Raw genomic sequence first — 14985 nt, 5'->3', positions numbered from 1 at the left:
ACGACCTTCTGGGCCCACCCAGCCCATGCGAGGGACCCTCAGTGTCCGCCAACCCTGCCGCAAGAGCACACACAGCCCTGCGGCCCACAGCACCCCTCACGCGGCCAGGCCAGGCTCCAGGCTTCCCGAAGCATCGCACGGAGCAGGCGCTGCTGTCCTTTGGCTCCAGGGGGGACGCTGCGGCTGGGCGGCAGACAGCCTGTCCTCTACAACCCAGTGCCAGTGAAGGCTGCAGATCAAAGAGCAGAGCAAAGGCCTGTCCACATGGGCTCCTGGAAAGCCTGTGTCCTCCAGTGGTGCCCTCCCGCACGCTGGGCCTGGCTCTCTTCCGCCTTCATTTTCAGGCTGGCCACAGCCGTTGCAGGGACAGGGCCTATTTTTGACGGGCTCTGAGAAGCGAGAGCGCGTGTCTGGGCCAGACGGACCCCCGCCGTGGATGACCCGCGGCGCGTTTCCTGTCCCCCACCGGGAGGAGAAGGCACCCACGGCAGCGAACCCCATGGCTGCCGCTTCCTCCCGAGGGCGAGCCCTTGCCAGCGGAGAGGCAGACACTCTGCACTCAGGCCCGGGTCACTACATTCTGCAGATTTGGGAGAGGAGGGTGGGCGGTGACCCTAACCACCCAGACACCGCCGGCATGGAGAGGACGCCCCTGCCCCCGGCCCCCAGGCGCCCCAATATGGCTGCGGCTCAGAAGTTCCCACGAGTCGCTGCGCAGCGGATGGAGGGTCTGGGCGTGTCCCGTGCCCTGTGGGGGACACGCCAGCTTGCTCACAAACAAGCCCGCCACAAACGCCAACACCCAGGGGGCAGGGTGCTGGGGCCGGGGCCACACCCGCCACCGCAGGGCGGCAGGAAATGCGGGTTTTCCAGCTCGACCTCTGCACAGCTTCGAAACCCACAAACCTGCCCTCTGCCCTCGAAGGCTCTGGCCCCAACGTGCTAAGCTGGGGGGGAGGGGCGGCGCCCAGAGCCCAGGCGCAGCACAGACACTCAGCTTCTCTGAGGAGAAAACAGTCTTAGGCTGGTGCATTGAAAAAGGCTGATTTGGTAGTTTTTCCCATTTTTACTTAAGGCGAATGGCTAGCAACTGGGAGGCGAACCCCCGCCCACCCCTGCTCCGGCGGCCACCTGGGGCTCCCCGTCCTGCGGCACAGACAGCGGCTCGCACCGGGAGGCGCATCACACGGCAGCCGCTCTCGGGAGAACGCACAGGAAGCGGGAAGTCAGGGCAGAAAGACAGCTTCATCACCCAGTATCTGAAGGTGAACCAGCAAACTTCCAAACGACCAAGCCCAAAAACGTCTCAGGAGAAACTGAGAGATATTTTCAGCTCATTTCTTTTCATAAGTGAAAATGAAAATAAAACTCATCACAGCACGTGGGCCGCTGCGAAAGCAGTGCTTATGGGGACTTTACAGCAGCAGCCACGCAGGTCGGAGAGATCTAACCTCACTAATAATGTAAGGGATCTCAGGGCGCCTGGGCTCTCCGTCGGGGAAGCGACTGCCTTCAGCTCAGGTCATGATCCCGGGGTCCTGGGATGGAGTCCCGTGTGGGGCTCCCTGCGTGGCGGGGACCTGCTTCTCCCTCTGCCCCTCATCCCATTCGTACATCCCCTCTCACTCTACCAAATAAATACGCAAATTCTCTAAAGAAAATAATGTAAGGAGTCTAGGAGGAGACCAAACTAAATCCAAAGTGAGCAGAAAAAAGACATAACAGAATCATAAAATCGATTCACCTTCTAGACAAGCTAACTAGGAAACAAATAGCAGAACAAGAGAGGGGTCGTCTCTGGTAACCCCACAGGGCCACCCCACAGGACTCTGCAGGTGGGACCCCGCCCCTGCCTGACCCTGGGGCGCATAGCCTCTGACCATGTCGCGCAGCAGCTGTCGTGAACGCAGCACGCGGTCTCAGCCACAGACCAGGTGAGGCAAGGACTTGAGAGTTCCTTCCATTTTCTACTCAATTTCCTGCAAACATAAAATCGCTTGAAAAATAGGTTTAGTAACTTAAAGAGAAAAAAGCACCAGCTGTGCTTGCTTCGGCAGCACACATACGAAAAAAGCACCGGTGGCTCCCATACATTTTTCTCAGAAAAGCTTCAGATCCGGGCCTGCAGAGAGGGTCTGTGGTCACAGCAGCAGGGCCCACCCTCCCTGGCCCATCAAGCCCTGGTCTGCATGGGCCTCAGGGCCGGGGTAGGGGTCAGCGCACAGGGACCCAGACCACTGAGCACTTGGACCTTGGCGCCAAGAGCAGCAAGACCTCAGTGAACACTGAAGACGAGAGAATAGGTCAGAAATGATGCATGGAGGAGTACAGAGGTCCAGCCGGCCCTTGACTCCCTCGATCCCCTAACCCTGCAGAAAGATTCAGAGCTGGGTCCTTGTACATGCAGACACCTACAGATGTAGCCTGTGGGCAAAGACAGGAGGACCGTCAGACACACAGGGCAGACGCGGCTCCCAGAACTCCCCGTCCCGCTACGGAAAGTTTGCTGTCAGAGCCCACGGCCCTTCCCAGCAGGTCTACTAAAACAGAAGAGCTCACAGCAGAGCTCAGCCGGACGTCCTCGGAGGAGCTGGGGAAGGACCCCCAGGCCTGCTCCGTATGGGTGGGGGACCGTCACCTCCCCATTTCGATACCAAGGAAGACCTCCCTCTAAACCTCCTTGTTCTCTTACTACACACCCAGGGTCAGGGATAGAACACAGCAACCAATTCTTTTTAATAAAGTGATTTTCCAGAGACTTTTAAAAATATCGGTTACAGAAGGAAGAAGTTCTTTAAATCACATTTTCCCACCGCAGTGACTCCATCTCTCACTGGCCCCAGTTTTGTGACACTTTCTTTCTGACATATGCCTTTCACTGTCAATGACAGAACAGATGGATTCATGAAACCATATGCCATCCTCTGCCCTTCCGAAACCGTAAATGTGACATTTTAGGAAGAAAAGACAGCTGTAGGGAAAGACTATAATGCACTGTTCAAGGCAGCCTGAACCCAGGGCAGTTCTGCTCCCTCTGCGGGACGGCCACTTCCTCAGCCGGCACTCTGGGAAGGAGCCACCTGCATAGGGCCCAGGACTCGGCAGGCCACCCGAGGCCACACCGTCCCTCCTCCTGTCTTCAGAGTCCTGGAAACACCCACTCTCTGTTTACGACTCAGAATTCGTATTCCTAGGACACCAACCCAGCTGAAACAGCAGCCCATCTCAAAGATGGTAGGAATCAGACAAGGACCTTATCCACAGGCACACGAAACACATCAGGTGGATGCAGCCCAAATATCACACAGTGTACAACCAGTGCACACCCCGTTTGTAAGTTTTGTGGCGGCAGAGTGGTTCTGCATCTTGACTGCAGCGGTGGTTACACAGACCTACACATGTGACAGAGCACACAGGACACGCATGTACGGCACACGTGCACACACTCAGTACCCATGCGGGAACATGTGCACACACGCAACAGGCCTGCCCAGGTGCATGCACAACACACGTGTGGTACCCGGGTGCACGCGTGGAGCCCGTCGGACACAGGCACACATGTGGACTGCACATGCACTGGTGCACAGCTGTGCACGCTCGCACACTGGCACGTGTGCAAACATGGAAAACTGGAGACCTTCATGAGGTCTGCGGATCACCGGAATGTCTGTGCCCCAGCTGCAGCACAAGCTGGATGCTGCCACAGGGAGAACAGGTAGAGGAACACAGCCTTTCCGCAGTGCGCTCTCGAGGTACAGACAGGAGAGCATGTGTTTGCTCATCGCTCTTCCCTGCGCACCAGGTTTTGCTACTTCCCATGAAACCGAAGCCATTTCAAAATTCCAAGTTAAGTTTACGAACAAGGCGAGAAGAAAGGCAAGTCACACGCGATGTGACATCCGACTTTGATCAGAGGGGACATTGTGGCGAGCGTGGTAAGGACACTGAGGCAGGCTGCCAGAGGAGACACCCACAAGCTCATCACAGCGCTGGGGCTGTCCCCCTGCAGAACCAGAGGGACGGGAATGGCACCAGAACAAAAGGCAGGAATGCCCCATGTCATGGCACTCACGACCCCCGGCCCCTCCTCCTGCAGACCGAGCGGGCGCAGCTCGCTGTGCCGTCATCGCTGCGGCAACTGCTCTTGTCCCGGCACAGGCGCCGATCCCGTGGGAACTGTCCCGTCCGCTCATTTCTGCAGCACACGTGAGCCCCACGGCTAGAACTCCGTGTGCGGCACGTGACAACGTCTCTGGCTCAGCTCCTCAACCCTTCCCTAGAGCTGCTTCTCTCTCCGAGTGTGTGGCTTGATCCCAGGAGCCCCACGTGCTCTGCCCTCCCCCCCAGACCTCTGCTGAGCCTGAGGGTCTCCCAGGAGGCGGAGGGCAAGCAGCTAGACAGGTGCCTGGGGGCAGGTGCAGCAGGCGGGGCGGAGGCAGGCCTCATGGGCCACCGACGTCGGGGCTTCTGCTGCATGGAGCACCATCTGGTACTCACAGCGGAGGACACGGGCTTGCCAGGGACCACTGCTGGCTCTGAGCATGGCCTGCTGGTGCCAGGCCCTGGGCTGGGTTTCGCACCCCTGCCCACACCCTGGCAACTCACGGGACCACAGATGAACATCTCATGTGACGTCAGGGCACTGTGCTATGGATCAGGGCTCCCGTCCTGGGCTCTAGACACCAGCAGGGCATGAGGAGCTCGGCTGGGAGCCACATAACCAGGCTCACCCTCCCAAGAGATTTTGTCCCAGATGCTGGGCATGGGCAGTGCCCCGAACACAGGGAAGGGAGGGTGGGAACTGGGGTCCCCCAGTCTCCTCTGCCAGGGGAGGCCCCCTTCTCTGTCCCAGTGATACACGGCCCAGGCGAGCCCTGGGGACGCTTCAGACAATGGGAAGCTCAGGTACTGGTCACTTCTGTTCACTGCAAATGCTCATCCACTGCGTGTCGGGGCTGGACATGCGGGCAGGCCCCTCTGGCTCCCTCCTCGCTCCCGGCCCAAGCCTCACTTCAGTTATGGGTAATTACTGTCCTTGTTGCATATTTCTAAAGCCGTTTCCACCACGCGTGGCGAAGTGTGAAGATAACCAAGAGACACACAAAGCCAACAGGCCTGTGTTGGTGTCAGAGGACTTGCCAAGTGCCGTCCCATGAGGACGGACGTCCCTCCACCCCACGGGGCCCCGCGGGGCTCACCTGCACTTCCGAGTCGGCGTCCACGTGCTGCAGCTGGAACCAAGTGTCCCTGTTATGGTACTTCGGCAAGTCTTCCTTCTGGATGGCCACCTTCCCTGCAACACAGACGCAGAAGACCAGCGGTCACGAGGCGGAAGAGGTCCCACAGAGCACGCAGGACTCTCTCCATGACCGGTGCCCGCTGCTCACACCGCTGCCTTCCTTCCAGAAGACCGCCAGCGGCCACGTCTCATCGGGAAGGCCTCTCGTGGGACCTGGCTGGGGCCGCAGCCCGTTCTGCTCCGCACGAGGTTTTAGGAGAAAAGGCTGCCATTCTGTCGGGTCCTTGGGAGCTCAGCACAGCACACCCCAAAATAGGCCACTTTGAGCTGGAGGCAAATGAGAACCAGCAGGTGCGAAAGAGGCCCTCCCAGAGCTGCCCCCACACGGAACTGGTGAGGATGGAGGGCCGCCGTGGACCCTCTCCCGGGGGCTGTTCCATGAAGAAGTCAGCTGCCCAAGACAGTCCTGCACGGACGAACCTGACCGCACTCACCCCCCCGTGCTCACTCCCCACAGCCTGCTGCCCTGGGAAGCCTAAAACCTCTCCCCTCGTCGGTCACTTCTCTGGGTGTGGACTGCTCCTCTGCCCAAGTCCGGCCACCTCTTTGAGGTCCTGGTCAGGGAGATGTCTCCTGCCTGCCACGACCTGCGGGCGTGAAGAAACCATTCCCTCCTCCCGATGTTACAGGCCCTGCCGGAGAACCTCGGTGGGTAGAGAGCAATGTTACCTCCCTGACGGGTTTCCATCTTGTTCCAAGAGCTCAGCCGGACGACCTCCGCCCTCCAGACCCCGGGAGACCTACCCATGAGGCACAGATGGGCTTCGGATAGCAACATGCGTACAGAAAAGCCATTCCACAGGCAGAGGGCTGGGCCTGGGGGTTAGGACGACGGACTGGCTCCCACTGTCACTGCCGTCAGGCCCCATCTCCCTGCTGGTGGAGCCACAATTCCCATCCTTCACACTCTCCAACAGAAGGAACCTCACACTTCCAAGCCACCAAACAGCCTTGGGAAGGACCCTGGGATCACCCCATGAGGGCTCGTTGGTAAGGTGAGTACTTGTGTCCCCCCTGCCCACCTGGACCTGCCACTTCGGCTCTCCCCTCCAGGAGCCACAGAGCCTGGTTCTGGTTCCTCCTGGAACCAGAGTCCCTGACGCCACAGACTGCAAGACACGTCAAAGCCACTGCTCGCAGCCGGCAGGTGGACATGAAGGGAGGCAGAGCGCGAGGGAGGCGGGCGCGGACAACGTAGCGGACACAGTCCGTGGAGGACACCCCACAGACATGCGCAGAGAAGCCCCGCCTACAGGCCGCGTGGGATTTCCTCCAGCAGAGCCACGTCACAGGGCCTATGGCTCCCGCAGGACCCCTGCTTCTGCCGGGCCTCGGTCCTCCCTGCCCCAGCCCCGGCCTCCCCACCGCTTCTCACCACCCTCAGCACACCCCCCGCTGAGGGAAGACTGTTCTTCCTTCTTGGCAGCCCCCGTAACCGCCGCCCTTTTGCCCCCACTGGGAATGTGGTTTTTAAGTCTCAAGGGAATAAAGCCACATGAAAAAAGTTCTTGGAATTGAATTGGGCAACATATTTCACTGAAAAAGATAAAGAAATCTTCAGACTGTGATTCGCTCGTCTGGATAAGAGGATTATATTTGAGATCAGAAATGTTAAGTCACTGGGGGTGCCTGGGTGGCTCCGTGGGTTAAGCCTCTGCCTTCGGCTCAGGTCATGATCCCGGGGTCCTGGGATCGAGCCCCGCATCGGGCTCTCTGCTCCGTGGAGAGCCTGCTTCCTCCTCTCTCTCTGCCTGCCTCTCTGCCTTGTCATCTCTGTCTATCAAATAAATAAATAAAATCTTAAAAAAAAAAAAAAAAAGAAATGTTACGTCACTGAACTGTTATGAGCTTTAGCTGAAACAGGGAGGAACTGCATGTTCAACGTCTGTACAAACCCCACAACTTATATACCATCACTTAGTATACAAATGTGTACTTTTTAAACACATATGTTAGTATTTCTCAATGTTGTTTGGAGAGAACACCTGATCTATGAACTGTAATAACTACTCAAACATGTCCCAATCTCTCCGAGGGACACCCAAAGGTCACCAAACCACTCTGGGCCTCACTGTCTCACTTGGACAGAGGTGGTGCTGCCCGCCTACACACAGGAAAACCTCCTGCCTTCAAGGTCAGCTCAGAAGAGAGAGTGTGCCAAGGAGCACACCAGAGGCAGGTGACGTGGGGACCAGCCCTGGGGGGTGGGGGTGAAAGCTGCAGGAAGGCTGGCTAAGGTCAGACTCAATGAGAGACAAACAGATGTCTCCCAAGACAAGAAGGGGTAGAGACGCCTGTAGACGGGTTCCAGTTCCAGCTGGTGACCTGCGAGGGCATGGCCCCAAGGAAAGGCCATGAAGAAAGGAAAGGAAGAAATAGGGTCTTACTCACAGAATCTACAGGAAAATCTACACGAAAAGCTAGCTCAGGTGTGTTCAGCAGGACTACAAAACACAAAGCCCATACGTAAAATCAGTCATTATTTGTGCATACAAGCAATGAAAACAAGGACTAAAATTTAAAAACAACAACAACAACAATAGAAACTCCACAAAAGGATGCTTTGATGGCTTGTGCCTCTGGTGTGCTAACTTAAAAAATCTTCATCTACCCCATCGAAAACATAACATAGGAAAAATGTAAATTACATATGCCAGATGCATAAGCTGAAAACATCACAAACACTGATGAGAGAGATTTAGGAAGACCAAGCACATGCCCCATTGGAGGGTCTGAAGAGTCCATTTTGTTAAGATGTTAATTCTCCCTCGACTTAGTCTATATACCTGTGCAATCTCAGTGGTTTTGGAAATTGAGAAGCTGATTTAAAAATATAAGTAAAAACTGAAAGGACCTAGAATAGCAAAACAAGCTTGGAAAAGAACAGAGTTGGCTCACACCACTGACTTGAGCCTGGCAAAGGCCACAAGTGCTGAGGCCACGGGTATCAGGAAAGGGGTACAGGTGGGTGCAAGAGGCTAGGGAAGCAAGAGAGGACCCAGATGCATAAAGTTGGGTGATTTTCAAAAAGGCACCAAGGTAATTCAATGGAGAAAGGAAAATTTTGCATAAAAAACGCTGGTACAACTGACATTTATAAGGAGAAAAATGAACTCTGTGTCAGAAGTACAATTCACCTGACACAGATCTAAATGTAGGAGACAAAACCATAAGCTTTCCTTAAAAAAAAAAAAAAATAGAGAGAGAGAGAGAGAAGATAGAAAAAAACTCTATAACCCTGGAGTAGGCAAAGATTTCTTAGCTATGACTCCAAAATACAAGCTATAAAAGAATTCTGACAAGCTGGACTTCATCAAAATTGAAGACTTCTGGGCTTTGAGAAACACTAGTAAGAAAATGAAAATAACAAAGAGGAAGAACATATTTGTAAAACAAGCATCTCATGGAGAACTTGTATCCAGAATACACAAAAAACTTTTAAAACTCCATAATAAAACAATTAAAAGGACAAAGATTTGGACAATTAACCAAAGAACAGGTACAGACAATTAACAAATGAAAACGCTCCTCATTCCTCACCAAAAAATGCAATAAAAGAGTCAAGATGGCGGAGTAGCAGCAGACCGAGCTCGAGGCCGATCGCTGGACAGTTATCAGACCATTCTGAACACCGACACACTCAACAGGAGATCAAAGAGAAGAAGAGCAGCGATTCTAGGAACAGAAAATTGACCACTTTCTGGATGGTAGGACATGTGAAGTGAGTCCAAAGCGATGGGAAGATCGACTATGGGGGAGGGGCCAGCTCCCAGCAAGCAGCGGAGCAGCGGAGCACAAAATCCAAACTTTCAGAAGTCGGCTCCACGGAGGGATGTTGCTCCAGAGGCTAAATGGGGGGTGGAGCCCTCACGGAGACAGCGTGGTCTCAGGTCCCGTGGGGTCACACAAAGACCCGGGGTGCCTGAGTTTGGCAGACCTTGCAGGTATCAGAGCAAGGAAGCCGGCTGCAGAGACGGAGCCAAGGAGTGAGCTCTCAGCTCGGGGTTACCTTAAACTGTGATCCGTAGCACAGTCAGACCACTGCTTTTTGAGCAGGGACTCCACAAGTGGCAGATCTGGGGAGATGCCCCTGGAAGAGTGGCAGGGATCTGCTGGGTTTGGAGACTCCAAACAGGGCTGTGTGCCAGAGACAGAGACGCTCGGTCACAGGCTGGATGAGTTCTGAGCGCAGCCAGAGACCAGGGAGATGAGAGGGACTGACTGCCTCTCTCTGAGGGTGCACTGGGGGGGGGGGCAAGCTCTTGGCTCCTCTTGCCAGAGAGTGGGAGGCCACCATCTTCATTCCCATCCTACAAAGCGCAACAGAAAGCATTCAGGTAGCAAAAGCTCTGAGAGTGAACCCAAAGCAGATTACTTAGCCCAGCCCCTGGCAAGGGTGGTACTGTTGCACCTCAGGCAAAGACATTTGAGAATCATGGCAATAGACCCCTCCCACAGAAGATCAGCAAGAACATCCAGCCAAGACCAAGCTCACCGATCAAGGAGAACAGCAGAATTCCAGAGCTGGGGAAAGCAACACACAGAATTTGTGGCTTTCTCCCCAGGATTCCTTAGTATTGCAAAGATAATTAAATTTTTTTCATTTTATTTTTTCTTATTTAATTTTTTTTTTACTTTTCCTCTTTCCTCTTTTAACATTTTCTAACTAGTTTACCTTAACAATACCTTTCTAAAAAATGTTTTTAAACTTCATTATTGTGGTCATATTTTATCCTTCATTTTAACTAACTTTATTTTTTGTACACACATAGGGTTTTTTTTCTTCTAAAAAATTTCAGGATACAACGTCTTCTAATAGATCAAAATATACCCTAATCTAGCACATGGCTTTTCTTCTAGTCTCCAGCCTGAGCAAATTCTCTCCACTTTCTTTTTCTTTCTTTTTCCAACCAACTTATCTTATCAATTCCTTTTTAAGAATTTTTAAAAAAAAATTTCTTCTTTACAGTCATATTCTATCCCTTCATCGTGTTTACCCTTATTTTTTTGTGTATATATATATATATATATATATATATATATATATATATAAGTTTTACTTTCTTTAAAATTTTGGGAGATAGTTTCTTCTAAGAGACCAAAATATATCCAAAATAAAGTGAGTGGCTCTGCTCTATTCACCAGTCATATATATATAGATATAGATAGATAGACAGATAGATATCGATCTATCTGTCTATCTTAATTTTTAATTTTTAATTTTTATTTCCTTTTTTCTCCCTTTCTTCTCCCCGAAATTTGCTGTCTCCTCTGATTTGGTTAGCGTACATTTTTCTGGGGTCTTTGCCACCCTTTAAGTATTTTATTCTCTCGTTCATATATTCTTATCTGGATAAAATAACAAGGCGGAAAAACTCTCCACCAAAAAAAAAAAAAAAAAAAAAAAGAACAAGAGGCAGTACCAATGGCTAGGGACCTAATCAATGTGGACATTAGTGGTATCTCAGGCCTAGAGTTCAGAATGATGATTCTCAAGATGCTAGCTGGGCACAAAAAAGGCATGGAAGATATTAGAGAAATGCTATCTGGAGAAATAAAAGCCCTTTCTGGAGAAATAAAATTACCAAAATCTGAAGAAGCTGAAATCAGAAAAGCTATTAATGAGATGCAATCAAGAATGGAGGCTCTTACTGCTAGGATGAATGAGGCAGAAGAGAGAATTGGTGATACAGAAGACCAAATGACGGAGAATAAAGAAGCTGAGCAAAAGACAAACAACTCGTATACCACGAGGGGAGAATTCGAGAGATAAGTGATACCATAAGATGAAACAACATTAGAATAATTGGGATTCCAGAAGAAGAAGTAAGAGAGAGGGGGTCAAAGGTATATTGGTGCAAATTATAGTAGAGAATTTCCCTAATATGGCAAAGGGAACAAGCATCCAGCAGGTACAGACAAACCCCCTCAAAATCAATAAGATAGGTCCACACCCTATCATCTAATAGTAAAACTTACAAGTCTTAGTGACAAAGAGAAAATCCTGAAAGTAGCTCGGAACAAGAAGTCTATAACATCCAATGGTAGAAATATTAGACTGACAGCAGACTTATCCACAGGGACCTGGCAGGCCAGAAAGAACTGGCATGGTATGTATATTCAGAGCACTAAGTGAGAAGAACATGCAGCCAAGAATACTATATCCAGCTAGGCTATTGTTGAAAATAGGAGAGATAAAAAGCTTCCAGGATACACAAAAACTAAAAGAATTTGCAAACACCAAACTAGCCCTACAGGAAATATTGAAAGGGTCTTCTAAGCAAAGAGAGAGCCTAAAACTAGTAGACGAGAAAGGAATAGAGACAATATACAGTAACAGTCACCTTAAAGGCAACACAATGGCACTAAATTCATATCTCTCAATAGTTACCCTGAATGTAAATGGGTTAAATGCCCCAAACAAAAGACATAGGGTATCAGAATGGATAAAAAACAAACCCAAACTCATCAATATGCTGTCTATAAGAAACTCATTTTAGATCCAAAGGCACCTCCAGATTTAAAGTGAGGGGGTAGAAAACAATTTACCATGCTAATGGACGTAAAAAGAAAGTTAGGGTGGCAATCCTTATATCAGATAAATTAGATTTTAAGCCAAAGACTATAAGAGATGAGGAAGGGCACTATATCATACTTAAAGGATCTGTCCAACAAGAAGATCTAACAATTTAAAATATCTATGCCCCTAACATGGGAACAGCCAACTATATAAACCAATTAATAACAGAATCAAAGAAATACATCGATAGTAATACAATAATGGTAGGGGACTTTAACACTCCCCCCCCTCAATAAAATGGACAGATCATTCAAGCAAAAGATCAACAAGGAAATAAAGGCCTTAAATGACACACTGGACCAGATGGACACCACAGATATATTCAGAACATTCTATCCGAAAGCAACAGAATACACATTCTTCTCTAGTGCTCATGGAACATTCTCCAGAATAGATCACATTCTGGGTCACAAATCATGTCTCAAACGGTACCAAAAGACTGGGATCATTCCCTGCATATTTTCAGACCACAATGCTCTGAAGCTAGAACTCAATTTCTTTCTTTAGAGGAAACTTTAAAGGAAAGGAACTTTACAGGAATGTTGGAAAGAACTCAAATACATGGTGCTAAAGAGCATCCTACTAAAGAATGAATGGGTCAACAAGGAAATTAAAGAAGAATTTTAAAAATTCATGGAAACAAATGATAATGAAAACACAACTGTCTAAATCTGTGGGACACAGCAAAGGCAGTCCTGAGAGGAAAGTATATAGCAATAAAAGCCTTTTTCAACAAACAATAAAGGTCTCAAGTACACAACCTAACCTTACACCTAAAGGAGCGGCACAAAGAACAGCAAGAAAGCCTAAACCCAGGAAGAGAAGAGAAATAATAAAGGTCAGAGCAGAAATCAATGAAATAGATACCAAACAAAACAAAACAAAACAAAAGAAGAAATCAACGGAACAAGGAGCTGGTTCTTTGAAAGACTTAATAAGATTGATAAACCTCTGGCCAGACTTATCAAAACAGAAAGAGAAAGGACCCAAATAAATAAAATCATGAATGAAAGAAGAGAGATCACAACCAACACCAAAGAAATACAAACAATTATAAGAACATATTATAAACAACTATACACCAGCAAATTTGACAATCTGGAAGAAATGGATGCATTCCTAGAGATGTATAAACTACTAAAACTGAACCAGGAAGAAAGAGAAAATCTGAACAGACCCATAACCAGTAAGGAGATTGAAGCTGTCATCAAAAACCTCTAATAAAAAAGAGCCCAGGGTCAGATGGCTTCCCAGGGGAATTCTACCAAACATTTAAAGAAGAATTAACAACTATTCTCCTGAAACTGTTCCAAAAAATGGAAATGGAAGGAAAACTTCCAAACTCATTTGATGAGGCCAGCATTACCTTGATCCCAAAATCAGACAAAGACCCCATCAAAAAGGAGAATTACAGACCAATATCCCTGATGAACACAGATGCAAAAATTCTCACCAAAATACTAGCCAGTAGGACCCAACAGTACATTAAAGGGATTATTCACCACGGCCAAGTGGGATTTATTCCAGGGCTTCAAGGGTGGTTCAATAACCGCAAATCAATCACTGTGATACAATACATTAATAAAAGGAAGAACAAGAACCACAAGACACTCTCAATAGATGCTGAAAAAGCATTTGACAAAGTACAGCATCCCTTCCTGATCAAAACTCTTCACAGTGTAGGGATATAGGGTACATACCTCAATATCATCAAAGCCATCTATGAAAAACCCACAGCGAATAACATTCTCAATGGGGGAAAACCCCATTGCTAACGTCAGGAACACGGCAGGGATGTCCACTATCACCACTGCTATTCAACATAGTACTAGAAGTCCTAGAATCAGCAATCAGACAATAGAAAGAAATAAAAGGCATCCAAATCGGCAAAGAAGAAGGCAAACTCTCCCTCTTTGTAGATGATATGATAGTTTATGTGGAAAACCCAAAAGACTCCACTCCAAATCTGCTAGTACTTGTACAGGAATTCAGTAAAGTGTCAGGATATAAAATCCATGCACAGAAATCAGTTGCATTTCTATACACCAACAACAAGACAGAAGAAAGGGAAATTAAGGAGTCAATCCCATTTACAATTGCACCCAAAACCATAAGATACCTAGGAATAAACCTAACCAAAGAGGCAAAGAATCTGTACTCAGAAAACTATGAAGTACTCATGAAAGAAATTGGGGAAGACACAAAGAAATGGAAAAACGTTCCATGCTCATGGATTGGAAGAATAAATATTGTGAAAATATCTATGCTACCTAAAGCAATCTACACGTTTCATGCAATCCCTATCAGAATCCCATCAATTTTTTTTTTCAAAGAAATGGAACAAATAATCCTAAAATTTATATGGAACCAGAAAAGATCTCGAATAGTCAGAGGAAGATTGAAAAAGAAAGCCAAAGTTGGTGGCATCACAATTCCAGACTTCAAGCTCTATTACAAAGCTCTCATCATCAAGACAGCATGGTACTGACACAAAAAGACACACAGATCAATGGAACAGAATAGAGAACCCAGAAATGGACCCTCAACTCTAGGGTCAACTAATCTTCGACAAAGCAGGAAAGAATGTCCAATGGAAAAAAGACAGACTCTTCAATAAATGGTGTTGGGAAAATTGGACAGCCACATGCAGAAGAATAAAACTGGACCATTTCCTTACACCACACACAAAAATAGACTCAAAATGGATGAAGGACCCCAACATGAGACAGGAATCCATCCAAATCCTGGAGAAGAAACCAGTCAGCAACTTCTTTGACCTCAGCTGGAGCCACTTCTTCCTAGAAACATTGCCAAAGGCAAGGGAAGCAAGGGCAAAAATGAACTACTGGGACTTCATCAGGTTCAAAAGCTTCTGCACAGCAAAGGAAACAGTTAACAAAACCAAAAGACAACTGACAGAATGGGAGAAGATATTCACAAATAACACATCAGATAAAGGGCTAGTATCCAAAATAGTTATCAAACTCAACACTGAAAGAATAATCCAATCAAGAAATGGGCAGAGGACATGAACAGACATTTCTGCAAAGAAGAAATCCAGATAGCCAACAGACACATGAAAAAACGCTCCACATCACTCAGCATC

At 48.7% G+C, this 14985-nt stretch overlaps 1 protein-coding gene across 1 annotated transcript in view; it reads right to left on the bottom strand.

Moving 5' to 3' along the window:
• RASA3 (RAS p21 protein activator 3) overlaps positions 1 to 14985 on the bottom strand; it is a 113795-nt gene that overhangs the window by 39234 nt on the left and 59576 nt on the right. The window contains exon 4 of the mRNA XM_059144535.1: positions 5199 to 5293. Within this exon, the coding sequence (XP_059000518.1) occupies positions 5199 to 5293 (95 nt within the window). The remainder of the gene's footprint in view (positions 1 to 5198; positions 5294 to 14985) is intronic.

The sequence above is a fragment of the Mustela lutreola genome, chromosome 13, assembly GCF_030435805.1.
Source record: "Mustela lutreola isolate mMusLut2 chromosome 13, mMusLut2.pri, whole genome shotgun sequence".
Lineage (NCBI taxonomy): Eukaryota > Metazoa > Chordata > Mammalia > Carnivora > Mustelidae > Mustela > Mustela lutreola.
The sequence above is the reverse complement of the archived record's forward strand: the minus strand, read 5'-3'. Positions and strand labels throughout refer to the sequence as shown.